Here is a 25,882-nt window from a genome sequence, read left to right on the forward strand (position 1 = left end):
GGAGGCTGGACCAACCGGGTTAGTCTGACAGTGCCCTGCCTGTCACTAACCGATCGCACCGATCGACCCCGCAGTGAGCCCGGTCCCTGATCTCAACTTTCTATCTTCTGCTTTCTATATATTCACTTGCCCCTCGTTCTTCACCGCTAAAATGCATCACCCTCCATCTCCACCCCATGACCTCCCAGAAAATGGCAACAGCCCAGATCCCCCAGCTCTGGGCCACCGCCCTCGCGCGCTACGAGAAAATCACCCACAGCCCGCTGGACCCCCACGCCTGGCGGGACCTGACCACCGTCGACGGGCTGTGGGGCGCCATCGAGGCCGAAAATCAAACCTTCCAGGAGTTCCGCCGCCAGCGCGCTGGCCTGTGCACGGCCCTGAGCCAGGCGCTGCGGCCCATCGAGCTGGTCGGCGATCTGGCGGCCAGCGCAGCGGGAATGTTCTTCGCGCCCAGCTCGTTGGTTTTTGGGGCCGTGCGGTACCTGATCGACGCCGCGAGGGGGGTATCGGCGAAATATGATGCGATTGTGGAGTTGATGATGACCTTGCAGGTGGGTCTTCACAATGCTTTGCTTTGCTTTAGATTATCTGGTTGGGGGCGTGCTCCTCTGGTTGTGGGGGGGCATGCTCGGCTGGTTACAGGGCGTACTCTGGTTATGTGGCGATGCTGAAATGACTGTATTCGTGCACAGGACTTCACCACCCGTTTAGCAGTCTACGCACAGCAACAGATCTCCCCACCCCTGCAGGAGAAAATCACCAATATCCTGACCACACTCTTAGAAGTATTCGCGATCTCGCGCCATCAGATCAGCCTTGGACGACTACGGAGTTTCGGGAAGAACGTGCTGCTAGGCAACGACGACGGGAAAGCGGCGATCGCCAAGCTGGCGCAGCTGGTCGACAGCGAACGGAACCTGGTGGGCGCGGAGACACTCACCGAGGTCAAAGGGGCGAAGGTGGTCATGGACCGCGTCGACGTCCACGTCCTCGAACTCACGCGGCGCATCGACGACCTCAACCGTCTGCAGGAGGCCGCCGAACAAGAGGCCGACTCCGTCCACGAAAAGAACCACCGCGACAAGGTCAAGAGCGTGCTGCAGCCCGCCACCAGCGCCGACGACCGGTACAGCATGATCGCGCGTGCGCGGGTCCCGCAAACGGGCGACTGGGTGCGCGAGGAGCCCGAGTTCCGCGAGTGGCTGCACCGCGACAAGCCCCTCCTGTGGGTGACGGGGACGCCCGGCGCCGGCAAGTCGTATCTGGCGGCCAACGTCATCGCCTATTTGCGGGAGTTGTATCCGCAGAACGTCCAGCATCCCTCGCATGTCTCCGTCGCGTATTACTTCTTCAAGGACGACAGCGTGAAGACGCGCTCGTGCCACCAAGCTCTGCGCGACGTCGCCTTCAAGATCGCGCAGAATGACCCCGCCTATGCGAATTTCATCGCGGGTCGGGTGGACTCGCCGGAGGATATCGGAAGTCTGTCGAGTCTGTGGCAGCAGCTGTTTGTGGAGTACTTTATCGCGCATGAGACCGGAGACAGCCAGGTGTACATCGTGCTGGACGCGCTGGACGAGGCGTTCGCGGAGGAGCGACAGGAGCTGTTCCAGCTGGCGGGCGATATCCAGCCGCGGGGACGGCTGCAGCTGCTTCTGCTGGGCAGGCCGCACATTGCCCAGGAGATGGACGAGCTGATGGAACAGCTGGCCGTGTCGACCATCTACATCTCGGACGTGAACAACTCGGACGACATCATCCGGTACATCCAGAGTAGTATCGCCAAGTCGGTGTGTCTGCGACGCGCCTCCAAGGCGCTGCAGGCCGAGATCGTGCGGCGGGTGTCCAGCGGCGCCCAGGGCATGGTATGTGCGGAGACTCAAATGATCTTGATGCTAGACTAACACGGTATAGTTCCTCTGGGTCGATTTCATGCTCAAAGAACTACTGAAAAAACGCGACGAGGCACGGATGCGCAAGGCGCTGGAAGAGGCGCCGCGCGGGCTGTCCGAGATGATCCGGCACGTCCTGAAGAGCTACTCCGAGAGCCTATGGGATGCACCGCAGTATGCCGAAGACCTGAACGAGATGCTAGCCTGGATCGTGTGCGCCCATTGGCCGCTAAAGCTGCAGCAGCTGGAAAGCGTTATTCAGTGGCGGTCGCCGGAGGGCGAGGGGTGGATCTGGCTGGAGGGGTATCTCCGGCGGGAGTACGCCTCCCTGTTCTCGCTGATCCGGGAGGATGGACTAAGCACGGCGGATTTACAACGGGCGAACGTTGGACGGGCCGATTGGGAGGTCGACACCCTGGTGGATGACGGCTTTGACGATACAGACAACCCGTCGGACTTTGACTCGGAGCCGGCGACCACGGAGGTGACCTTGAACCACGCCTCGCTGGGAGACTTCTTCCGCAACGAGACCGAGGGGCCTGTTGCGGCTGATGACGGGCCTCCCGTGGGGATCCACTACCACGCGGCGAAAGTGCTGGTGTTCAAACGGTATTTTGAAATCGTCGCCTGCGGAGAGGGCTCCCCCAAGCAAGAGATCGCGCAGGTGCTCCGTGTGCACGCTGCCGGGTCGATCGTGTCAGCCTTGCAGGACATCGAAATCGACAAATGCAGCGCAGAAGATAAGGGCATGATCGGTCTGAGCATCGCGCGCCTGCTGTCCGTCCCTCCCATCCTCGAAGCATACGTCAAACACAGAAGCGACCTGTCGTACCCCGGCGAGCACCTTGAACTCTTCATGAAGTGGCTCAGAGACTCAGACGTGCAAGCCTCGCTGCCCCCGACCGAGAAAGCCTGGTTCGAGGAATCCACCGCCTCAGGCGACGTGGGGATCTATCTGCTGACGGCGAAGTTCATCGCCGAGCAATGGCTGCAGAAAGGGTTCTGGCTAGCCGGGCCCTGCTGCCGCTACATCATGGAATACATCAAACTCAGCCAGGACGCACCCCCCTTCCCGGACAGCCCAGTCGAGGCCGTGCTCTCCGCCGCGGAGTGGTGCGGATTCGCGCAGGACCAACTCTGGCACCGCCGACTGGCAATCGCACTGCGCGATCTCGGGTTCCTCGACGAATGCATCCCCCGCTTCCAGCGGGCCGTGGACCTGGACCCATCCCCGAACCCACAGACCCTCCTCGCGCGAGCCGGGATGGCGAAAGCGTACCTCGAAATGGGGCAGTTCGCGCAAGCCATCGAGCAGGACCGCGTGTGCGTGGCGGAGCTGAATACGCACCGCCAAGCGGACAAACCCGATCTACAAGCGCACGCGTCGTACGAGCGTCTCGGCCAGAGCTACACCGCGCTCGGCGAGGTCGAGTCCGCGGTGGCCATGTACGGGGCTGCTCTGGCGACGGCCGGATTCTGCAATACGTGTCTCCGCGCGGTGCTGGACCAGCTCCACGCGCAGAGCCGCCACGAGGAGATCATCTCCCTTCTAAAGAGCCTCGACCGGCCCGCCCTCAACCAAAACCCCGCCTACACCACTACCACCACCACCACCCCCTCAATCCTCACGCAAAGCATCCTGACAAACCCAGACTGGTACGACGACTTCATCGACCGAGTCACCGCCGCCGCCGCCACCACCAAACAAATCCCATTCCTCATCGACGCGTACACCACAGCCGTCGCAACCGCGCACAAGCAACGCAAGGCCGTCGCCAAAGCGAACCTGGAATTATGCCTGGGGATGCTGTGGCAGACGCACGGGCGCGACGGGGACCGCGCGGCCGCCATCTGGGAAAGACTGATCGCCACGTATCGCGGCAGTCGGGCGGAGGGCGAGATGGTCTCCGTGCTGGAGATGGCGGCGGGGGCGCTGGCGACGCACTACCTGACCAGGGCGATGGAGGTGGGGGTCGACTCGGAGCTGGGCCGGCGGTACGGGGTGTTGCTGGAGTTGTTGGCGAGGGGGAAGGCGGTTGCGTCGCATGGGGATGTCTGGGATGCCTCGCGTGCGGATGTTCTGAACGTTGTGGATGCGCAGCGCACGAACAAGGTCTTCGTGACCACGTCGCCCGTGGGGTTGATCCTGGGGAGTTATTATCGGCTGTCGGGGCGGGAGGCGGACGCGATGGCGTGCTATAAGGCGCAGGTGCAGGCGGCGCTGCGGCTGGTCGAGGATGAGAGGGCTGGCATGGCGATGGTGGGGTATACGCGGTTGAGCAGTGTGTTTGCGGCGCTGGGGGAGGATGAGGAGGCGTTGGCGATGTGGTATCAGGATCAGTTGATGTATGAGTTGATGGAAAGGGCAGATGATGAGGACGAAGGTGATGGTGAAGCCGAAGCTGAAGCTGGATCTGATGCTGCTGACGACCCCGAGGACTCGAAAAAACCCACCTTCTTCACGTGCAACGGCTGCAGCCTCTCCGTGGAGATCGACGGCAACTATATCTGCCGGTACTGCCACGATGTGCTGTTCTGCCCGGGGTGTATGCATCAGCTGGAGGCAGGGACGCTGGGAGTGAGGGTGTGCAGTGCGCAGCATGCGTGGGCGTTTGTGGCGCGGCGGCCGGAGGCGGTGCGGCGACGGGGGGAGGAGCAGCGCGGGATGCTGTGGTTGAGGGGGAAGTGGGTGGATGGGGGGGTGTGGAAGGCGGATTTGCGGCGGCGGTGGGAATTGTAAAGAAGCTTTATATCCAGTACAGTAGATTGGTGGTATGCTTGAGATCGATTTGGGCAGATAGAGCAGCATTAGCCATCAGACTCGACGTTCATACTATCAATAGTATCAAGATCCAACAAAACCAAACACAGTCCCACTAATCTATTCCACCCACCCTACCTCTAAACATGACATCCTAATGTAAGCCCTACCTCTAAAATAGCATACACCAGCCCCAGCATCAACCCTGCAAACCCCCAACCTCAGTCCAATTCCCAATCCCCCCTACCTCCCCCCCAACCCAATCACCCCCTAAAACCCCCAAACAAACCCTAAGTACCTCAAAACCAACTCCTCAAAACAGCAACGCCCTGCAACACCGCCCCCAGCCCCACAACAACCGCATTCTCCTTGATGCCATACCGGAAATACCACGACGAGCTGGCCCAGAGCATCGCGTTGGTGATGACCGCGATCGCCTTGTTGGTCGGGTCGCGGAGGGCGAGGGGGTTGCGGGCCCATTGGTAGTGCAGGAGGCCTATCGTTATGCATTACCATTAGTATCAGTATCGCTATTGAACAGGAACTGGAATTGTGTTGTGCGGTGTTGGATTTTATTCGGTAGGAGGAAGGGCACGGTATTTTGTTTCCGATGGATAAGAGGAGCAAAGGGCAGTAACGAACCCGTCGTGAAGAAGAAGGCGCTTCCCTATTCCGTATCCCTCCATCGTTAGCATATTGTTGATATTGGTTGGGTAGGGGATAGATAGTGCTGGCAGACCTGAAACCAGCCCACAATGCCCAGCGCCCAGGGCTTGGAGTTGCTGATGATTGTGTAGGCCGGGTCGGCGGTCCATTGTTTGCCTCCTAGCTTTATTATCCATCATTGTTAGTATTTGTATTTGCAGGAGGGACAGTATTGCAGAGCAGAGCAGAGTAGAGCAGAGCAATTGGCTATAGCCAACAGTTATGGTGAAGAAGGGAGGTGCAGCACACCGTATGGCCGATGGAGAGCGCGATGAAAGACAGCGCGGAGGCTTGAAGGGTGCGGCTGGGGACGGCTGGAGCGGGGGTGGTCATTGTGTCTGTATCTTCAATTCTTAGGGATTAGGTATTAGATGAAGTGCAGGTAGTGAGAGCGATTGATTTAAGCAAGAAAGTGATTGATTAAAGAGACAGTGAGTGAGTGTAGGTTACATGAATCTAAGAAGGACGAGGCGAGGCGGAGCCAGACCGTACGCTGGCTAAAGTACGGGCACTTCCTCCTGCGGGGTTTGTGTTTCGTCGACGTCAGAGCATCCGTTCCCGTACCCGTACCACCCGGCTGTGGATAAGCTGTACAGAGTAAGTAAACAGCCCGGAACGGTTAGACGGCGTAGCCCGTCCGGTTTGTCGCCGATGCCGTCGCCGTCGGTCGCCGAGGGGCCTTCGACACTCGGTATAAGATGGTATTCTCTGGCAGTGTTTGAGCCACTTCGCCTAGGCTAGCCCTGCAATATATAGGTGCTCCTGGATCGATTGGCAAAATACAGTCATGTTTGATTGTGTAAAAAATAGCACTTGATTGATACATATCACGTGACGAGCACCGCCCTCCATATCCGGGTCAACGAGGTCCGTGTTCGGCGACTTTCGTCCAATTAACTTACACTCAGTCTGCCACCCACTGTATACGGTGAGACCACATTTTTGACTATCCGATATAACTACATCATGGTTGAGTGTTACTGGGGAGCTGAAAGAAAAGGGGGGTCCGGGGTTCTCCCCCGGGAAGTCTCACTGTAGGTAAATTGACATGGACTGTGCAGCCAGTGACAGCGCTGGAAGGTGACAGCGGTCGAGACGGGCCCATGTTGTGCCGTGGTTGGAGCTTTATGCTGCTGACTAAGTCACTCACTAGTGCACCGTTAATGCGTACTTTGTGCATCTTGTCTTTCTGGCAGATCTTATTCTTGAGACGCATCTGCAACATCTCAAAAACGATTTCATTTAGTGACTCTACGAGTTGACTGACTCAACTAAGTACGCATATCCCACCTATTCTGTGTATTTGACAGAACAAGTGCAACAATTTTCCCATGCTTGCAGTGTATCCTGCGATCCAACGGTAAAAGCTATATACAAACCACAACCAGTCCACCTACTCATCTACCCCCTTCCGCCCCGCCAACTCCACCGCCCTCTCGCACTGAAATCCCTCAAACTTCCTGGCCGCGACCTTCTCCCCAAACAACTCATCCAACTCCTCAAACGACCGCCCCTTGGTCTCAGGCAACTCGAAGAACAGCACCACAAACATGACCGCCCCCATCCCGGCGAAGATCCACCCGATCAGACCCCCCAAATCCGCCTCATCGGAGTTATACAGATACGGCATGACGACATTCCAGACGGTCGAGAAGAAATAATTGAAAGTGAAGCCGACGGCCAGCGACTTGGCGCGCAGACGCACGGCCGAGACCTCGCCGGCGATGGCCATGGCGGGGCCGATGCCGGGCCCGTACACCCACCACGACAGCTGCAGGAAAATGCCCACCACCCTACGCCCACCACCAGACAACACATTAGCGACCACATATTGACGGTACCAAACAGGAAGGGGAAAATTACCACAGCGCCGCACTACTCCGCGGAAAACAGCCCGCCACGCCCATGACCGTAAATAAGCTCGTCGACAGCCCCATCCCGAACAGCACGAGCGTCCGCCGCCCGAACACCGTCATCGCCCACCCGGTCACCAGCGAGCTGGTGATGCCGAACGCGATTCCGATCTCCGTCATCATCCCGATCTTGGCCGACGACATGCCCGCCTGCACCAGGAAGTACGGCCCGTTGGTCATGAAGCTCGACCCAATCACCTGCGGCAGCGCGTTGCAGTACAGGATGATGCGCGTGCGCCGCCAGTTCGTGCCGCGGAAGCACTCCACAAAGCTGGCGCCATCGGCCTGCGCGGCCCGGAGCCGCTCCTCCTCCGTGATGCGGATGATTTCGTCCAAGACAGAGGGGATGAGGGCGGGGTTGGTGCCGAGGCGGGTTAGGGAGCGGGCCGCGTGCGAGGGTTTGTTTTTCGCTACGAGGAAGTAGGGCGATTCGGGGATGAGAATCAAGAAAAGGAAGAGGAGGCCGGGCCAGACCCAGCCGCAGGCGAAGAGGACCTGTTGTTGTGGTTAGTGGGGGGATTTAGAGGAGCAGAAGGGGGGACGGACTTTGTACGCTGCGTCGGTGGTCATAGTTAGCCGGGGTAGGGCCACGGATGCGGCGATCATGTATCCCAGATTCTGGCCTGGTTAGCGACTGGATTTCCCGGAAAGAGTCAGGTGAGGTACCATGCAGAAGGTGTATGCCGATAGAGCGATACCACGCAAGGGAAGGGGGGTGATCTCCGAGACGTAGGTTTGTCCCGTCGTCAACGCGATGCCCAGAGCCAGACCGTTGATGATCTTGCCAGCGAGAAAAACGCCGGGGGTGTTGGCGGTGTACACAACGGCGAATCCAGCAGCCGACAAACAGGCAGCGACCAGGAATGCAACCCGTCGACCCAGCCGGTCGGAGATGAACCCGCCAACGGTGGATCCGATCATGGTGGCTACCTGCGAGAGAGCATTCCACAGAGATTGCCAGTAGGCGGGAATTGTATATGTGCCATTGACTAACGATCCGAACTTTTGTCTATTGCATTGTCAACTCCATACTTCACATCAGGAGCAATGTGACTCACTCAAAGGCCGGCATAGACAACGACAGCGACAGGATCAGATTGTCAAACCCATACATCAGAGCCCCGACATTGGCATACAGACAGAACAGGATGATCAGTGGGTTCTGGCGTAGGGCCGTCCATGTTGACGGTGGACCGTCATTGTGGGCGAGCTGTTGGTCGTGGTCTTGGGCTTCGTTCGAATCGACATTCTCGAGGTGATTGGTTTCAGTTTTCTGGTCGGTGGTCATTGTGTGGTGGATCTATCAGACGACCGCAGAAGACAATGCAAATGTGGGCTGATGTAGGATGGCAGGATCACGAACGTTGAGTAAGGGATAGTTCGCATTATAGCAGGGAACCAGCAGGGAACCAGCAGGGGATAAGGCAGGGTTCGAAACCCCACGGGGTACCGGAATTGCCGACGCCCGGACCATGTGGGGATGGCCATGCAGCCACGTAATCCTGGTCGGCAAACCCGGGGTACGGCTGGCCTCACAGCGAAGAGTCATGATGTTGATTCAAAGAAGACTTGCATATAAAAGCGAATGCTTAAGAGGTGCTATGATATACTTTCCTGAACTCTAATCTCTTTCTCTCAGTGGCACTCCATGTCTTGCAGGTTTCGATTTCCCAACCGCTGTCGATAAGGAGGTATTCTCAGCAGCAGCCGTTCACCGCTCCACCTAAGCGAGCTCTTTCTCCGCACGGTTCGTCCATGTGGGCACTTTAGTATAATCGACCCTCGGCCTAATCCCATCACCGAGGAAATCTTCTCAGCATAACAGAGCACACATATAATACCGTACATGTTACACCAAATGACGGAATGCTGACAGCACTGCAACTGACAAGATATTATCAACTCAAGATAGGATTCCCGCAGCAGAATAGCTTCAATCATTCAGGTCGATAACACTCCTCGGGCCTCACTACACCGGAAAGCGAGCATCCAACGCCACCGCTCCTTCAGACCGGGACGTGATCGTCCATTCCGGGCCTACAAGGATGAGGTAAGCGCAGTTCGAATTCTCCGCACTCGGTTTATCCGAGCATGCCAAATGGGCTTTACTTAATGGATTGAATTGAGTTCAGCGGCCGAAAGCTTGGACGGTTGGCCGCATTGGTTGGGTGTACCACTGTAATGGGCTTATGTCGGGTCGTGTGCTTGTTCACGTGCATGATGCACCTCGGGTTACCTAGAATGACTGATTCCCCGGGGGATATTAGAGCAACAATAGATTTTGGGTAGTGTTCAATTCCCAGGCAGCAGTTAGGGACCTAGTCATGACGTTTGACTGGATGGTAGGATTAGGTGGGAAGCGATGGTGCGACAATTGGCCAGGGCTACGCAGAAGAGGGGATTTACCACCATTATTCACCCAAAACACTCAACAAACCCACTCCCTCTACCTTGTTATGCTTTGTGGAACACAGCCCAGCGCTTCAAAATGGTTCATCAATACGTACAGCAACTTCAGGTCCGATAGTTTGTGAAGCGCCCGGCATGAAGGTTAAGCGCCGTGAACCGCCCCTTCAGACTGTTTGGCGCCGTGGGTAAATATAGATCTCATCAGCCTTGCTGCTCCAGAATATTGATAGTATATGATAATACCAACCCTATTCTCTAAAAGAGAGCATCAGGTCCAGCCGCATCCCAGGGCCACCATGGGTTCCGAACACACCTCCCTCCGCCATGAAGACTACACGATCGCCTGCATCTGCCCCATGGGCGTCGAACAAGCGCCCGTGGAAGCAGTTCTAGACGAATTCCATCCCGACCTGCCCACCAAACGGAACCAGAACAGCTACACGCTTGGCCGGATCGGCGTTCACAACGTCGTCATCGCAATCCTACCCGGGATTGGACTCAGCAGCGCCGCGGCCGTGGCGATGCAGCTGCTGAACGATTTCCCAGCCATCCAGATGAGCCTGCTGGTCGGGATTGGAGGCGGGCTGCCTGACTTGGAACATGGCGTGGACATTCGACTCGGCGACGTGGTGGTGGGCAAGCCGTCCGGGAAATTTGGAGGGGTAGTTGGATTTGCGTGCTGCCAGGATGTTGGGGGAATACGGTTCGAACGTCTTGATAGACTGCAGCGTCCTTCAGATGTGTTGTTGGCTGCTGTGGCGAGGATGGAGGCGCTGGATCGCCGGGGGAAGGGCCGCATACTAAAGCATCTGACTGACATGCTCGAAAAATACCCCAAAATGCGCCGAGGGAACTACATCCACCAAGAGGCAGAGAACGACCAACTCTTCGAAGCGGAGTACGAACACCATGGCGGGACGGACTGCAGAGACTGCGACCGGGCGCAGATTGTGGCCCGGGAACCCCGCGTGGACTGCGCACCAGTCGTGCACTACGGGACGATCGGGTCATCGAACGTCGTGGTTAAGGACGGTCGAGTGCGGGATCAGCTGAGGGACGATCTCGACATCCAGTGCGTGGAGATGGAGGCCGCCGGGGTGCTGCATGTGTCTCCCTGTCTGGTCGTCCGGGGGATCTGTGACTATGCGGACTCGCACAAGAACAAACGGTGGCAGCCCTATGCGGCTGCCACAGCAGCCGCGTATATGAAGGAGTTGGTGTCTGTGATTCCGGTCTCTGACACAAAGTCGGTGGAGACGGAAGATGCTAAGGTTGATGGCAGTCGGGATCCAAGCGATCTTGCGGACGGGATTGTGGCGCGGGATGTTGTAGGCCTCAGGCCGTTATTCGTGGTGTGCCTGTTCGGCATGTTGGGTGTATCGCTTGCGCTTAATGCATATCTTCTTTTATCTTTGAGATGAGGTTTGCTGTGCATTGGAGAAATAAACGAGGGCTGGTAGCTCAGTATATATCGCAGAGCACGTGAGCCAAATATAACGGGTTTAGATGACGAGATATGGATAGTACAGCTTGGACTCAGTTGTGGACAGGCAGGAAGGCTTGAGTCAATGAATGGGTTGTCAAATCTTTGCTTGAGCAAAGCTGCTGAGATGTATGAGTGGGTAACACGTTTGGTGGATGGGGCACGTCACGTGGCGTATGTCCATCAACTTCTCTGCTCACCTCATAGCCACTGATACAATCACCATACTCAAGATGACTTTACTAACGATGGTAGTATGTGCGCCAGCATTGCTACGGCTGAAATATATAAGGGTACGACTGAGAACAGCTATCCGCTACATACGACTTGATGTATTTCGATACATTCATTAGTCTTATTGAAGGTTCTATCAAATGTTGGTCATGCATCGGTTAATATTCATAAATGTCGTCCTAACCTTCCAATTGATCCTCTTGTGGACCCTTCTCGAGGTCCAGGACAGTCGCTTTCTCCGAAACCAGACCGGAGATGCATGGTCACGTGATACATATTGTCCTTCTTCAACCACGGTCGCGGCAGAACATCCATCACTGCTGGCACAATGATCATTAGGCTGAGAAACGGGAGGAGCAAATACCCCCCAACCACTGAGCTGGCCACTGCACATGAGACCCACTCGTACCTGCTATGCTCCTCCACATTTCTGATTCCTGGCCAGGATAGATGACGAGCAACCACTCAAGCCATTGGCGCTTAAACCCGACCAGTCTGCCAGCTTCCGCAAGACCCCACCCATAGGTAGTGTGTGAAATGTGCACGACATTCAGCAGTCTTCAGCAGTAGTGAGGGCCGGTTCAGTACCACCAAACCTATTGCAACCTTGCCCTTCAAATCGATTCATCATCTCTCGAAGGCTCTGTCCTAGGGGCCTTTGCCCTTGCCGAACGAACCTTTGGCACGAAAAAAGGTATGCTGTGGTCGTAGGGGTTTCGCCTGGGGCTTGACTTCCACCTTTTCCTGTGGCGCTTTCGGATTTCTCCCTGGTTTGTGACTTGCGCCCGGCTTGAAGAATAGGTATTGAGAGACCGGGCCGCGGGGTTTGGGTTGCTGGGTCACCGCCTCGGCCATCCTTCCTGATTTGGAGAACCCACGGGCCGTGAAGAAAGTGGTTGAAAGTTGTTTGGCCTTAGGTTGCGGGCTGGTCGTGTCATCTAGCTCCTCCGGCGTGGCGAGGTCATCCTTTGGCCCTGGCTTGTTCTCAGAGAGCCGGAGAGGGCGGAATTTAGGCCAAGGTTTACGGGTCTGTGTTTGCGGTGAGGTGGAAGATATCGCTTTGGCTGACTGCTCGGTCATCTCCAGGGTTGTCTGGGGATCTGGCTTTGGGATCGTCTCTGGGGTGGCGTCTAGGGTTGCCTCTAAGGTGGCCTCTGGGATAAGATCTGGAGAAATCTCGGAAGGAGCATCAGTGGCCACGTCAGCCGACTCATTGATCGCCTCCTGTCTTGTCTCGACATCCGCAAGATCCCAATTCGCTGATATCTGGTCTGTCGGGATCTCTGACACTTTCACCCACTCTCGTGGCTCATATGTTCTCAGGGGTGGAGCCCTCGGCGTCTCCAATTCCTTCCAGTCCTCGGCAAGCTGCGCTACCAACTCCAACTCCTCCGCAGAGACACCCACATTTGGCTTCTCCTCAGGGTTTCGTACAAGGCTTTTCGCGAGCTCCGGTAAGACGGGATCCTTGGAATGTGGAAATCGTACCAAATACCGAGCTAACTCATCAATCTGGGCCAGTTCGACATGCGAGAGTTGACGCATGTCGTGGGGTTCGGGAACGGTGTTGAACAAATACTCGTTGATTAGTGGAGGGTACAACGGTATATGGTGCCGGTGTTCCGTCCTCAGATGTCTTTGGAGGTACGGATGTAGTTGTGGATTCGCGTATGCCAAATACCACGCGACTTGGTGTAAGAGTTGCGTCGTCAGCGTCCCGATGTAGCCCTTACCCTTCGGGATCTGTTTCTTTCGAGAAAGTTTAGTGACCTTCTGTTCTAGGAGGAAAGCCTGGGCCTTTGCTGCATCGACACTTCGTAGAAAATCAGCAGGGAGCCACCGTGGATCGACCTCCCAGTCAACGGTCCGGTATGAGTAGTATTCTCGCTCCAGCGGTGGCAAAGCTTCATCAGGAAGGCTGGGGATGGTTGAAAAATCCGCCTGCCAGTCCAGCTCGTGGATCAAAGTGGGGAGCTGAGACGTGGATATCAAGTTGGAATTTTGTATTGCAGGACGCCTGGGGCCCCCTGTTATTGTGACATAACCATGCTTGGCACCGAGTGAAAGTCGGATAGCAATGCCTCCACCGGCTTCCCAGACCTCCTGGTCCCAGTCAAAATATGAAATGGCGGAAGGCGAAATCTCGTGCGCCATGATAGACTGCCGAGTGGTCGTGTCGGTGGACATAGATTCGTGGACGTTCAAATCATGATCGGCGACCCCGAGAGCAGGGGTTGTAGACACGGGATCAGACGTCAAGTCAACATCGTGCCCGGTGTTCTCTTGGCCTTCCGCCGCAGGCGTCCGGAGTCCATCAGATTCTGTCATGCTAGAGCTTTGACCTGCTCCATCATGGTCTTGGCTTTCCACAGGCATAGGCTCCGGGCTGGGCTCGAGAGACTTTTCCAGCCCGAGAGCATGAATGATGTTGTACATGGAGTGGAGATTCCCATCACTGTCTATGAAGGCTGCTCCGATGATGGTGCCTGCAGCGAGCTTGATCTGCATCGGATCGACATTGCGCCGCGCTATGGGCCTCCTGAAAACGGAGGCTGACAAGATAGCCTCAGATATGCTCTGATTCAGCTCAAAGTCGGGACTCCTCAGAATTGCGATAGGGGACGGAGTAGGTGGACCGGCGTATGAGTGACTATGGCTCCAGCTGTGGCTGCTCGTGCCAGGTCGGGCTGCGGCTGTGCGCATCATCGTTAACACAGAGGATGCGACATTTAGCAGTACCGCGCTGCCACTGCGCGAGAACCGAGGGTCATCCGGTCTCTCGCCGAGTGCCCGAAGAGCATCAGTGAGATTTCGGGTATTTCGAAAGGAATAGCCCAGCTCACGCTGCAACTCCATCAACCTGACATGTCTCATGGCTATCGCTCGATCATGGCACCCAGATCCCACAAGGAGTTTGTCGATTTCTCCGGCAGAACAAGATCACGAGCCTAGAGAGATTTGGAGTGAGCCAGATGGCATGGTGTTTTCAGAACAATTTATAGCGTGACCAAGACGAGACATGTGCTGCTGAGGAGGTTGTTAGACCCATGAAGAGTCCTTGATTGTTGTTCCGCGGCGTCAAATCCGCTCACCGCTGTGGTATTTCCCCGCATCAGCCAATCTGCCAGAGGAATATCTTACCGCCTTTCACGCGCCTTCCACCGCCTCGAGAAAAATGGGTCAGCCTATCACGTGCCAGGAACAGGGGCGAGCGGGATCTCAAAGATGTGGAGCGCGACCCGCAATGCTTCGGAACTCTCAGCCTTCCCCACAAAGTCCAAGTCGGCAAACAGCCGCGTCGCAGATCATCCTTAGGATGAAAAGGTCGCCTATAGTGTTTGAAGGTCATAGTACGCCGCTTAAACCTCTCATTGCATTGACTGGCCCGAAGGGCGGCACCCACGGCCGTACACTGCTACTGTTGCTCGAACCAGCCACAACGCGACCAGAGGATCCGAATTACTAACCAACACGCTTGAGTTGCCTTATCTTGATTATGGAGAATCTCGGTCGCTGCCGAGATCACAGTTATTGACACGTGTCATGACTCCTGAGCTGGACAGTGGCCTGGCTCAAAACAACGTAACGTGCACCAACCCCGCCCCCAAAGCAACAATCGGCTGAACATGTTTGATGATTGGACCTTATCAATAGAGCCAAACACGATGGAATTTCCCAATAAGAACCTCCGTGCTAATGCCATTGCCTGATACTCGTTAACAGTAACCACCCAGCGAAACACCAAGCTCGGCCATCATATCTACCAGCCGTCACAAATTGAGGTTATACATCTTTATCACGAGAGGAATGAATTGACGGTCTAGGATACTCGGGATCATCACAAGTACAAGCGAAAAAGCTCTGGAACAAGTCGGAAGAAATGGTAGGCTGACCGGGCCGAGTATAGACTCTGAAGAGCTTCCGAGGGCCAAACAGGCTACTCTTTCAATGCATTCACGCGTTCACGCACGATGATGACCGAATATTTACCGCGAGGGTTGATCACTCAGCGAACCATGAAGAAGCCTTCTCTGCAAGCTGGGAACATCACCCCATCAACTCCACTGGCGACATGTCTCCTTTCCGATGCAGTTGTCTCGTTCCATCGAGCTCAGCGGGATACATATATGCTCTAGCAGCTGCACCCCTGGTTCCGTCAAGCTCAACAGGCCATTGAGTCCGCCGCCAGTCTCTTCTCGAACCCGGTCTCTGTTCATGATACAACACCGACACAGATTTGGTGGTCGCTTGCCGTCTTTTTTGACGACGGAAGATGTACAAAGCAGCCAGAAGAGCGATTACACCCAATACGCCGAGTCCTGCTCCTACCCCTATGCCCACCTTGATGCCTGTAGGGAGTGTGTGGGTAACCGTGGGTGGCGCTAGGGTGGATGTTGATGTGTTGTTACTGGTTGTTGATGGTGTTCCAGAGGAGCTGAAAGTGAATGAAAGCTCCGGTCCGGTGGCTATCGATGCTGTTGTGGCAGCGGCAGTGGCTGTAGGAGTCACAGCGTCATAGCGAATATTCCAACCGACCACAGCAATGGCACCGACAGTCCAGCTGCGCGTCAATGTGGTCGTCACGATCTTCCACGAGGTGGCTTCCCCGGACGGTGTCGAAGCGTACGTCAAGGTCATACCGGACGAGACGTCTGACTCACAATTCCCGTCAATCAGGGCAGTGTTCCCGTCGCCGATGTAGTACTGTCTAAGGGCATTTCAGCACGTTCTACTCAGCTACTCAACTAACACGAGACGAGACTCACGACGGACAGCACATCACCAACGTGCTAGAGGCATCTTTGACGGATGATTTCATTGTCGAAAACGCTTCCGGACAGGTGAAGGGGCCGAGACTGATCCGTGTGGGCAGTGTGCCTCCGTTCCCTAGAAGCCCTTGCTCCCACCATGTGGTTACCTCTGGGGCATCGCAGACAACGTCGGAGTTCACATCCAGCCCGTACCCCGGATCCCAGGCGACGAGACTGGGTCCATTGAGGCGGTAGATGCTTGCGCAACCGGACGAGGAAGGCCAGGCGGTAGTGAGTGGGAGGTAAGACGTGACGGTGCCACTGTTAGTCTCGGCGGGGTAGGATGTGATTGACATGATGAGAAGTCTGAAAGATCGACTGCAATCTGATTGTCGCGTTATCCGCAGCCTGTCTTTAGAAAAGGCACAGGTCCACGCGGCGTCGGAGAATAACAGGCAACATCTAGAACGGCATCAAGAAGAAGCTTGAAAGGACTGGGAGTCGTGCCAGAGCGTTGACTCGAGATTAGTACTACTCCCCCCCTATGTTACTTGTTGAGTCGAATGCTCTATCTTGCCGCCCGCATACTGACGCTAGACCTACCCCTGCTGTCCCCCTGTCAAGGCCACGAGGAGGACCAATGCACATGGTATAAGGTCTCAACACGCGCCCTAACGTTCAACAAGCGCCGCTAGCAAACAAGCGTTGATATAAATAGGCTTATGGTAAACTAGCCTCGTTTCTTTCTCTCAGTTCACCAATATTACACATGAATGGCCTGGGATTCGCGACCTCTCCAGTACAATGCTTAGGACGCCGCCGACTGCCTATATACAAGAAGGCAAAAAAGGCAAGAAGCCAACCCACAATTAAAAAGGCTTAAACAATCAAAATCCCAAACCAACCGCATCGACTGCGAAAACATCTGTGAAATGCGCCCGTACCTTCTCGCACAATCCCCGTTTTCCCTCCCACGACTCAAATACCTCCTCCATCTCGCAAGCCACAGCAACTGTCTCCTCCCAGAACACCCTCTCCGCATCAAAGCCAACTCGAGCTAACGCCTCAGGTGGATACGTCCACAACCTGGCCGGCCGTCCGTCCAACCCTTTCAGCTTCCTCCCCAGCAGCTCCTTTCCCGGATTGAACTCCGGATTGCCAGCGTGAATGAAGAACGCCCGCGGAGCACTCCCATTTTCTCCGCCCGAACGGACCTTCGCGTAATCCTGTATGGGGTCTGCCTGAATGAACCCCGAATTGAGCGCCATCGTCGACTTCCCACCCGTGTTCATCCGACCTAGGTCCACCGGGGGCGCGCGCACCGCGTAGAAGTCCGCGTCCAGGGCGGTCGCAGCATGGAGGAAGGTATCCTTATCCCCTGCGCCCGGGGCACCCTGGCTGAGGATGGGGTAGTAGAATTCCGGACCGTAGAAGTTATAATACACAGCCAGGAGCAGCATATCGAAGTGCGACCTCTTCGAAAGGAGAAGCATACCCGCTTCGCTCGCCGCCCTCGCCCTCGCAGTCGTCGCGTCCAGCTCCTCCCGCCGAGAGACCTCGAAATAAATTGGACTGGCGGTGTCAGCCCAGAAATCGGGCCAGCTCACCAGCCCTTTTGTCGCGAAGGGCTCAGAACCAAGCAGCGGAGCTGGATCATGCAGCGGGACGCAGTCCGCGTCCAGCCAGAGGACATCCTCGAACGAGGAGAAGAGCATCGCCAGGGCCTTGAGCTGGAAACCGATGATGCGCTCGAAGTCCAGATCCGGCGTGAGGTCGGAGAGGAGAATGCATTTCGCTCCCAGCGGAGGCAGGATGGTCTCGCACACGGTAGCCTCGTACTCCGTCGCGTCCTTCAGGAAGACCTCGACGGGGAGGGTGGAGCCGGTGCGCCGGAGGAGCTTGAGGGTTACCGTGAAGGCGGGGAGGTAAGTTCCTCCGCCTGCGGTGACGATCCCTCTTGTTCCGGGGTTGTATGCGGATTCGAAGTTGGTGTGGCGGATGGCGCGGACGAAGCTGTCGTGTGCGGCCTGCATTGGGAGTAGAATATCTTCGCTGTTGAGGATGTAGTTCTCGCGAGGGAGGGGGTTGGTGGCGTCGAATCGATGGGTGCCGGCTGTGCCGTGGAGGATGGGGGGTGGGCAGTTCGGGGCATGTTGGGTTAGTAGAGGGTGGAGCTGATGCCAGAGCTGCGATTGCCGGTGTTCAAGTGTCCGTTTCGGCTTGGTGGGCAGTTTGTGCCAGACGTAGCAGATGTTGAGGATGAAGAGGAGGGAGGCGAGAATCGTCCGGCGGGGAGTGGTCATTGCATTGATGCTGGCCGAAGACAAAAAGGGTGGAAGGCGAGTTGGTGATGTTTACCACAGCCGCAGCCATTGTTGAAATGTGTGTGTTAAAACAATATTCGTAGAAGGGTTCAGGTGGCTATTTTGTATTGTGGTTCGTCCTGCTAACCGCTGGGCTATTCAAGGGCCGCCAGTAAGAACACCCCTACAGGCGCTCGAGGCAAGCCAGATGCCAAACCCATGGAATGGTGCCGATCGAACCAAATGAGCTTGAAAAGGAGTAGAAGCCTTGGTTCCTTCATAATTCCGCGACATCTCTTTCCCTTATGGGCACTAAAGGTAGAGAGAGTACGGAGCCTTATACCTGAATTTCCCCGCATGAGAGGTGGCACTTCAGCTGGGAGGTCTAGCCGCCAACAACAAGCCACTGATTATTGATACTTGTCTTAGCAGTAAGACTACACTATGCTGTTTAGAAGGTTCACTGGTATCATTATTCAATGACCATTGAAGAGGGTCACTGGTATAATTATCCACGTGTCAACTCTCTGCAACCACAATCAAGAGGAATGGTCCAATCCCTGCCATAAGACACCGCCGGAGTACCAGACGGATAACTAATCATCACACCTTCACGCGACCGGATCAGCCAAGCGTGCAGCCATCTGACTCGTCGGTGACCCTGCAGATGCAGCTGCAGCTGATAAGTCGCTGGCGACAGACCAATGGAATGGGAGGGTGCTATCCCACTGGACGGAGGTTCCCCGCTCGATTGCTCCCCGGGTCCTTGTGGAGTCTGCTTATCTCCCATCCCCGGTTGTCGGTTGGCTGTATTTATTGCAACATGCCGCCATTTCCCCCTCTCTGAGAAAACCTCATTCAACTTCCCCAGTATAATCGTGAGCCAGTTTCCTAGAATGGGAACCGCCTACTCCAAGCCCGCAGCTACTCCCAGCGAGAAAACTGCCTCATCCTTTGCACAGGTCTACACCGATGAATCCCCGCAATCTCGTACGCTTTCCCCAACCCAACACTACAATGACAGACCATGTCTTTAACAGTGCCAACTCCAGCACCACCCTACCAATTCCCCGATGACGACCTCGAGCCCGAGGCAGAGCGCATCCCGACGCTATCCCTTTCCAACCTGAAATCCTGGAACGAGTCCCTCCTCCGCGATCCCAAGGTACGTCCTCCCCTCCCCCTCCCCCCTCCCCCTCCCCCTCCCCCTGCTCCTCACCTTCACCCTCATCCCCCAAACCACCCAACTAACACCCACAGAACCGCCTCGCAATCACCACCCTCTCCAGCCAACCCTACCCCGAACTCCTCACCAACCGCACAACCCTGCACACCACCTCGCAACACATCTTCAACCTGCGAATCCCCGAAGAAGGCGCCCCAATCACGAACCAACGCTCCTCCGGCCGCTGCTGGCTGTTCGCGTCGACCAACATCTTCCGCCTCCCCATCATGCAAGAATACAACCTCCGGGAGTTCGAACTCTCGCAAGCCTACCTCTTCTACTGGGACAAGCTCGAAAAAGCCAACTGGTTCTTCGAGCAGATGCTCGCCACAGCCACCACCGAGGATCTGTCGGGGAGACTCGTGCAGAAGCTGCTCGAGGACCCCGTCACCGACGGCGGCCAGTGGGATATGGTCGTCAACCTCGTCCGGAAGTACGGGCTCGTGCCGTCGACGGTATACCCGGACAACTACAACGCCATGAACAGTAGCCGGATGAATTGGTTAATTACCGCCAAGCTGCGCGAGCAGGGGCTTGTTCTGCGGAGGCTGAAGCGCGAAGGTGGCGGACGAGGCGTGGCGGAGGCGAAGACGCGGTTCCTCAAGGAGATTCACTCGTTGGTGACGATTCTGCTGGGTCCGGCGCCGAGTCCGGACGAGCGGTTCGTGTGGCAGTTTTATGATGCCGCCGGGAAAGCGAGGACGGTGCAGGTGTCGCCGAGGGAGTTTGCGGGGCGGGTGAGTACCGAGACCGCGGTGCGGAAGCTCGGCGGGAGGGTGTCTGTGGCTCCCGCTAGGTTGTTTAGCTTGGTGAACGATCCCCGGAATGAGTATAATCGGTTGTTGACGGTGGAGCGGTTGGGGAATGTGCTTGAGGGAAGGCCGCTGACGTATGTTAATGTCGAGATGAAGGTATTACCCCCCCTCCTGCCTCCTCCTGTTCTTCGTTGTGTGGGAACATGCTGACAACCACCAGATCCTGAAGAACGCAGTCATCGCCATGCTCAAAGCAGGCCACCCCGTCTTCTTCGGCTGCGACGTCGGCAAATCCTCTGACACATCTCTAGGCGTCATGGACGCGGACCTGACCGACCTCGCCCTCGCGTTCAACGTCTCCCTCGGGATGAGCAAGGCCGAGCGTCTGGCCAGCGGCGAGTCGGCCATGACCCACGCCATGGTCATCACGGGGGTGCATCTCGAGGACGACGGCACGCCCGTGCGTTGGCGCGTCGAGAACTCCTGGGGCGAGGCCGCCGGCCAGAAGGGCTGGTTCGTCATGACCGATCGCTGGATGGACGAGTATACCTTCCAGGCGGTGGTGGACGCGGAGTTTGTCTCGCGCGAGGTCCGCGAGATCCTGGAGCAGAGCCCCAAGGTATTGCCGCGGTGGGATCCGTTGGGGGTTCTTGCGTGATGGCTTCAAAGGTAGGGGTATGAAGCTGTGGGGTGATGTATACAAATTTAGTTGTTTGCTGGTATTGCATGGGCTGAGATTATAGCATAAGTATTCTTCCAGGGTGAACTCATACATCTCGTATAAAGCCGGGGCTGGGTTCTCAGCACCCAATGACACTCGCATAGGTACTGTGCATGTCCGGTTGAACTTGTGCGTCAAGTGAGACCCCCGAAATATTCAAAACAAATTCGACCATACTAGTGGAGTTCACGGCATTATCGGTAGAGAAGGATTTAGTCTTGAAGCAGACGGCATGACCATTGATATGACCCCGAGCCGCTGCACCTGGGTTGATTCATGGTCGAGACATGTCGCACGATGATCTCCTTCTGGGCATTTTGGTGATGAGTTCTCGTGCTGTCGAAACACAACCAGTAGGATCAAGGTCAACCGCTTTTCTCACCGCCCTCGTAAATGAACAGGCCGATTAACCACAACATCCCACCCGGGAAACATATATACAATTCAAACAGCTAAACCCCCAACAAACTCATCTTCAGACAGGATGCAACCACAAACTCACCTGCTCATTCAACCGATACTGAGAACAACCTGAACGCTAAGTTAGCAAAGAACAATCCCAGAGAATTGCCTCACCGGCAACGTAAGACGTACTCCTGAGGCCCTCATTCTCGAAAAAACATCTCTCTTCAACTCAACGGCAGTACCTCCACCACGGGCAAATGCCTCCGCTCGCAGCCTACACTGCACAAAGCAGTGACGATTCACAGGATCATTGTCGCTACAATACACCGCGACATCCACGCTCAAGTCAGCCTCCATCCGGTCATGACCAAACCCGAACGCTTTCCGCGCCAAGTTCCGAATCCCCTCAACCACCGCACTCGCCAAACATGGACCGCCGGTCGACAAGGCAATCACCCTAACTCGGCCCCCACGAATCGTGAAACACTGCGAAACAAGTTTCTGATCATCATACCACAGCAGATCCACAAACTATTCCCACATGTAAGCATCAACATGTCCATCAACATATCCATCAACATGTCTATCAACTGACGCCGTCATATCGCTCACATGCTTCGACGTGTGCTTGCTATCGACAACTCTGACACGGGTGAAAGACTCGACACCACCCGAGGCGTCTGCCTTAAGAGCCGTAGACATACTAGCACTCACTCTCCGGACAAACACAACCGCAATGTCAACCCATGGGAAGGAACTTCAAAAATTTCTCCATAATGAAAGGAGGGAGGGCCCCTTCCTTATACTTATACCCCCAGAAGCGGCCCGGGGTACTGAGTGGAAGTGACAAGGCACGCTCGACGTGGTTGGTTAATGGAATTCTTGTGCTAACCACTTTTTTTATCAAAAGAGTGTGCGGCCTTCGGCCCGCAGAATCGCTATATGGGTATCATTCTTTCTCTTCCACTGTATTCACTCAGGTGGTATAAATAGGCGTTCGTTCACCAGTCCCTTTGTGCCCCAGAAGAATTACCCACTATCAAGTTTATAAACATATCGCACATGAAAGAAATTGTCCCTTCAAATTCTCTAGTAATATTGTCTCTTCTCTATGAGTCTATCTACGGAGACTATCATTGCTCTTTTGGCCTTGCTGTTGGCCTGTGTCCCCGGTTTATGGTTCATCATCAAGCACAACGCTAGCATCCGCCGATGGTGGAGCAGTGATCAAGGTATGTACTGTACAAAGCCCTCTTAAACACACTTGTCAGTCCCAACACGAAGGCAGCGGTTCGGATAGTTTCTACAGTCTCGGCTCGTCCCGCCGAACCCCCCACCTCCGATCCACCCACCCGCAAACCATACTGCCATTCTTCAACCCCTTCGATCCCATCCTATACCGATCCAGTTCCGCCCGAGCAGGGTCCATGCCCCGACAATCAGAAACGACCTTTATCCTCTACCGGACGGTAAGTCTCTTTGCCACCTCATCTAATGCATGGAATGCATACTTTCCACTGGTACTCATTCTCTCGACGAACCATTGAACAGATCGTCGACATGGTCCCAGACACGGAGGAGCCATGTTGGCGTCATGGCCTTTTTCGGTTTATTTGCTATCTTCTATCTCTTCTTCTCGTTCTTCTCGCAGTTTTCTTTTCCCTCTCTTTTTTACACATTTTTTGCACATTGTAGATCAAGAACACCATAGATAACAAGCGGAATGATATAACTTTAGTTTCGCTTGATTTGTCAACTAAGCGTTGCACATTTGATCAGCACAAACTCTCTACCACGGTAGTAGTGAATGAACTATGGATTAACTTTGGTGTTGAGTCAGACTCTGACACAGAATTTGCAGTCATAGTGAGGTGAGGTAGACACAAAGTGTTAGTGTTACGGAGTTCTCACCCGCGACCTGCGGTTTTTTTGGCTTCGTTCCATCCTTCCTTCTTCTATCTTCCCTCCTTCCAACCTGCGTTTTCTTCCTTCCTCCTTCTATCTCACCTACACAGTCTACGCCACACATCAACCAGCACAACCACCACAATCTATCTCACTCGCTCTATCCTGTGAGCTTTATCTGTCCTGCCTGGTTCTGTCCCCTTGAGTCCGTCACCTGAATTCTATCCCTGGGAAAAGTGTAACTTCACCGGAATTTCATATCCCCGACTTGTGAGATCTCCACACAGCCTAGCAGCCATGAGTAATCTGAGGCCAGTGCACTCTCGCATGACGCGGGCCCAGTCTCGTCATCTTATGAACCTGAAAACGTTCAGCAACGACCTCCAGGAGGCCCTCAATAACGCTCAACCTTCAGGTGGGAACTTCAAAAGCGTGGAGGTCCTAGCACTCAGATTCGAGAACGATACGATGGGGGTGGACGTTCTCGAACAAGAGCTTCTTGATGTTTTCAAGTCTGTTTACCATTACAACACGTCCACATTTGTGATCCCCTCGATTCACTCCGCAGCCCATCTACATCAGCAGATAATCAATTGGAGTTTGGACCGGGCTCATCAGGAGACCTTGAGAATCTACGTGTATTCCGGCCATGGGGCACCCGCTGGGACAACTGACATGGCCTGGTGGATTGGGTATATTGCATCACAGCTCTTCCAGGAATATTCTATGTACTAACTGTCTGTTCAGTGGCCAGGTTGACGCAAATGGAAATCTCCGCGGCCCGCGAATGAACATCAAAGCCTGTCTCTTCCCCTGCGAGCAATTGGACGGTGATGTGCTATATATTTTCGATTGCTGTTCAGCGGGATCGATTGCAATGAGTGAGGGCCCCGAAGCGTTGACGGCATGTGGGTGGGAGCAAAGCAGCTCCGCAATCCTAAACTGGTCTTTTACTCGCGCTCTTATCGACACATTGCGAGACATTGGGGGCAGCCCAGCCACTGTCAGCCAGATTTTTGCGAGGCTATATCGTTATTGTCACCAGAACCAAGTCGGTGCATGCCCACTCCATATCCCAAAGATTGGAAGACCGAGCATCACCTTGAAACCACTACAGAGTGCACTGACCTGCCCGATTCAATCCGCGAGAGGTCAAGATCGAGTTCTTTTGAGCATCAATTTGAGCGGAAGCCCATCGGTGCCAAATATCGACCAATGGCAGCAGTGGCTAACTACTAATATTCCGGCTGACGTTCTGGGTGTAGAAGTGAGAGTTGAAGCAGCGTTCGGTGGCTCATGCCATCTTCTCGTTACAGTACCAGTTGAAATTTGGACTATGCTGCCTTTCAGAGACAACTATCATTTTGTGGCTCATGTTACGTCCAACAACATTCTTCCAACTAGCACGCGTTTGCCCCATCGTCCGGCTGCGCCATCAGGGCGCGAGAATCAACCTCTTAGCCCAGGACTAGAAAAGCAAATGCGGTGACGTTCCGAGTTTACGCTAAACCGTCGAGGCTCCATAGCAGGATTAATTCGCGGAACTGAATGATCTGAAGATTCATGGTTTGATACATCATGGGAATAGTGGAGGGAATTATGGTGCGCTTGGGTAAGGGTTGTCTTGCTATTTTCGCAGACATTGTCGGTTAGTTGCTTTTGCTGAATACATTGCTTTCGACGAGAAGGCCCTCCATCCCAGAGTGTGCTTTTCCTCAATCGGCATGTTGTGTAATAGCTAGCTCAAAATATGATATGTTTCTTACGTACAAGGATCTCGCAAATTCCTACATCACCAATCCTGGTAAATCGGTTCTATGTACATCTTCTTTTCTACAACGCCACTTTGATTCTTTGTCCCAGCACACCCTCACACCCGACAAACTTCTTTATCTCGTGCTCAAGAACAAAGATTCCACCCACTTTCTTGACAACCTCCCATCATTCACATTATTTAAATGAAGCTCGTTGTTCGCACAAAGAACCCAAAATAGCACCACAGAACCCTCGCAACGAAAGTAAAACATCGCATACTTTTCTCCCACATTGACATACATCGCTATCGCAACAAGATTCACAACATAACCTCTACCCCACATCATCGACAACCTATTTCTCTCTACACTCAACACGCATACTGCAGATCAGTATTCCTTCATCATCAACACGTTATCGTTCTGGATTCAAACGATAAAACATCATAATCTATTCCTCTCATTTCCGCTCATCTCATCTTTTCCACTCGCTTGTTTACCTAAACGTACGCGTCGCTGAATCTTCACTCTACACTGGATCCCCGAGATCCGACTCAGTGGATATTTTCAACCTCCATCACAACCCAGAAACCAGGCGTGTTTACACGTCAGATACCCACCCATCACACTCCCAAATCGAATTCTTTCTCGGTCACGAAGAGA

At 54.9% G+C, this 25,882-nt stretch overlaps 7 protein-coding genes across 7 annotated transcripts; 3 read left to right on the top strand and 4 right to left on the bottom strand.

Moving 5' to 3' along the window:
- Positions 1-176: 176 nt before the first annotated feature.
- On the top strand, positions 177-4,635 carry ASPACDRAFT_64656 (NACHT and TPR domain protein; the record flags this gene model as incomplete). The annotated part of the gene is made up of 3 exons (XM_020204017.1): positions 177-554; positions 696-1,868; positions 1,918-4,635. The coding sequence occupies 3 exons, from the start codon at positions 177-179 to the stop codon at positions 4,633-4,635; spliced, it is 4,269 nt and encodes a 1,422-aa protein (XP_020051385.1).
- Positions 4,636-4,697: 62 nt separating this feature from the next.
- ASPACDRAFT_82213 (uncharacterized protein) lies at positions 4,698-5,766 on the bottom strand. Its single transcript, XM_020206049.1, has 4 exons — positions 5,611-5,766; positions 5,396-5,485; positions 5,299-5,323; positions 4,698-5,152 (listed from the first exon to the last, which is right to left on the bottom strand). The coding sequence occupies exons 1-4, from the start codon at positions 5,692-5,694 to the stop codon at positions 4,956-4,958; spliced, it is 396 nt and encodes a 131-aa protein (XP_020051386.1). The 5' UTR covers positions 5,695-5,766; the 3' UTR covers positions 4,698-4,955.
- A 765-nt stretch (positions 5,767-6,531) lies between these two features.
- ASPACDRAFT_1860426 (uncharacterized protein) lies at positions 6,532-8,810 on the bottom strand. Its single transcript, XM_020197742.1, has 5 exons — positions 8,333-8,810; positions 7,941-8,283; positions 7,821-7,892; positions 7,225-7,769; positions 6,532-7,154 (listed from the first exon to the last, which is right to left on the bottom strand). The coding sequence occupies exons 1-5, from the start codon at positions 8,560-8,562 to the stop codon at positions 6,755-6,757; spliced, it is 1,590 nt and encodes a 529-aa protein (XP_020051387.1). The 5' UTR covers positions 8,563-8,810; the 3' UTR covers positions 6,532-6,754.
- A 1,169-nt stretch (positions 8,811-9,979) lies between these two features.
- ASPACDRAFT_1891966 (5'-methylthioadenosine/S-adenosylhomocysteine nucleosidase family protein) lies at positions 9,980-11,235 on the top strand (the record flags this gene model as incomplete). Its single annotated transcript, XM_020198646.1, has 1 exon — positions 9,980-11,235. The coding sequence occupies one exon, from the start codon at positions 9,980-9,982 to the stop codon at positions 11,102-11,104; it is 1,125 nt and encodes a 374-aa protein (XP_020051388.1). The 3' UTR covers positions 11,105-11,235.
- Positions 11,236-12,048: 813 nt separating this feature from the next.
- ASPACDRAFT_48153 (uncharacterized protein) lies at positions 12,049-14,274 on the bottom strand (the record flags this gene model as incomplete). The annotated part of the gene is made up of 1 exon (XM_020202075.1): positions 12,049-14,274. The coding sequence occupies one exon, from the start codon at positions 14,272-14,274 to the stop codon at positions 12,049-12,051; it is 2,226 nt and encodes a 741-aa protein (XP_020051389.1).
- A 2,469-nt stretch (positions 14,275-16,743) lies between these two features.
- Positions 16,744-18,615, bottom strand: ASPACDRAFT_127520 (alpha-mannosyltransferase). The gene has a single exon (XM_020197031.1). It carries the CDS (start codon positions 18,452-18,454, stop codon positions 17,039-17,041), a length of 1,416 nt encoding a protein of 471 aa, XP_020051390.1. The 5' UTR covers positions 18,455-18,615; the 3' UTR covers positions 16,744-17,038.
- Positions 18,616-19,244: 629 nt separating this feature from the next.
- On the top strand, positions 19,245-21,424 carry ASPACDRAFT_127521 (C1 family peptidase). The gene is made up of 3 exons (XM_020197032.1): positions 19,245-19,619; positions 19,715-20,590; positions 20,655-21,424. Exons 1-3 carry the CDS (start codon positions 19,482-19,484, stop codon positions 21,090-21,092), a joined length of 1,452 nt encoding a protein of 483 aa, XP_020051391.1. The 5' UTR covers positions 19,245-19,481; the 3' UTR covers positions 21,093-21,424.
- Positions 21,425-25,882: the final 4,458 nt, after the last annotated feature.

The sequence above is a fragment of the Aspergillus aculeatus genome, assembly GCF_001890905.1.
Source record: "Aspergillus aculeatus ATCC 16872 unplaced genomic scaffold ASPACscaffold_22, whole genome shotgun sequence".
Taxonomy (NCBI): Eukaryota; Fungi; Ascomycota; class Eurotiomycetes; order Eurotiales; family Aspergillaceae; genus Aspergillus; species Aspergillus aculeatus.

Bases quoted from the DNA above. Each gene is read 5' to 3' on its own strand.
- ASPACDRAFT_82213 (XM_020206049.1), bottom strand. From the start codon at position 5,694: ATGACCACCCCCGCTCCAGCCGTCCCCAGCCGCACCCTTCAAGCCTCC. The intron at 5,486-5,610 runs GTGTGCTGCACC...TGGATAATAAAG, and splicing joins CGCTCTCCATCGGCCATACG to CTAGGAGGCAAACAATGGAC. The intron at 5,324-5,395 runs GTCTGCCAGCAC...GATACGGAATAG, and splicing joins GCATTGTGGGCTGGTTTCAG to GGAAGCGCCTTCTTCTTCAC.
- ASPACDRAFT_1860426 (XM_020197742.1), bottom strand. From the start codon at position 8,562: ATGACCACCGACCAGAAAACTGAAACCAATCACCTCGAGAATGTCGAT. The intron at 8,284-8,332 runs GTGAGTCACATT...ACAATGCAATAG, and splicing joins TTGTCTATGCCGGCCTTTGA to ACAAAAGTTCGGATCGTTAG. The intron at 7,155-7,224 runs GTAATTTTCCCC...TGGTGGGCGTAG, and splicing joins CGGAGTAGTGCGGCGCTGTG to GGTGGTGGGCATTTTCCTGC.
- ASPACDRAFT_127520 (XM_020197031.1), bottom strand. From the start codon at position 18,454: ATGACCACTCCCCGCCGGACGATTCTCGCCTCCCTCCTCTTCATCCTC.
- ASPACDRAFT_127521 (XM_020197032.1), top strand. From the start codon at position 19,482: ATGTCTTTAACAGTGCCAACTCCAGCACCACCCTACCAATTCCCCGAT. The intron at 19,620-19,714 runs GTACGTCCTCCC...TAACACCCACAG, and splicing joins CCCTCCTCCGCGATCCCAAG to AACCGCCTCGCAATCACCAC. The intron at 20,591-20,654 runs GTATTACCCCCC...GACAACCACCAG, and splicing joins ATGTTAATGTCGAGATGAAG to ATCCTGAAGAACGCAGTCAT.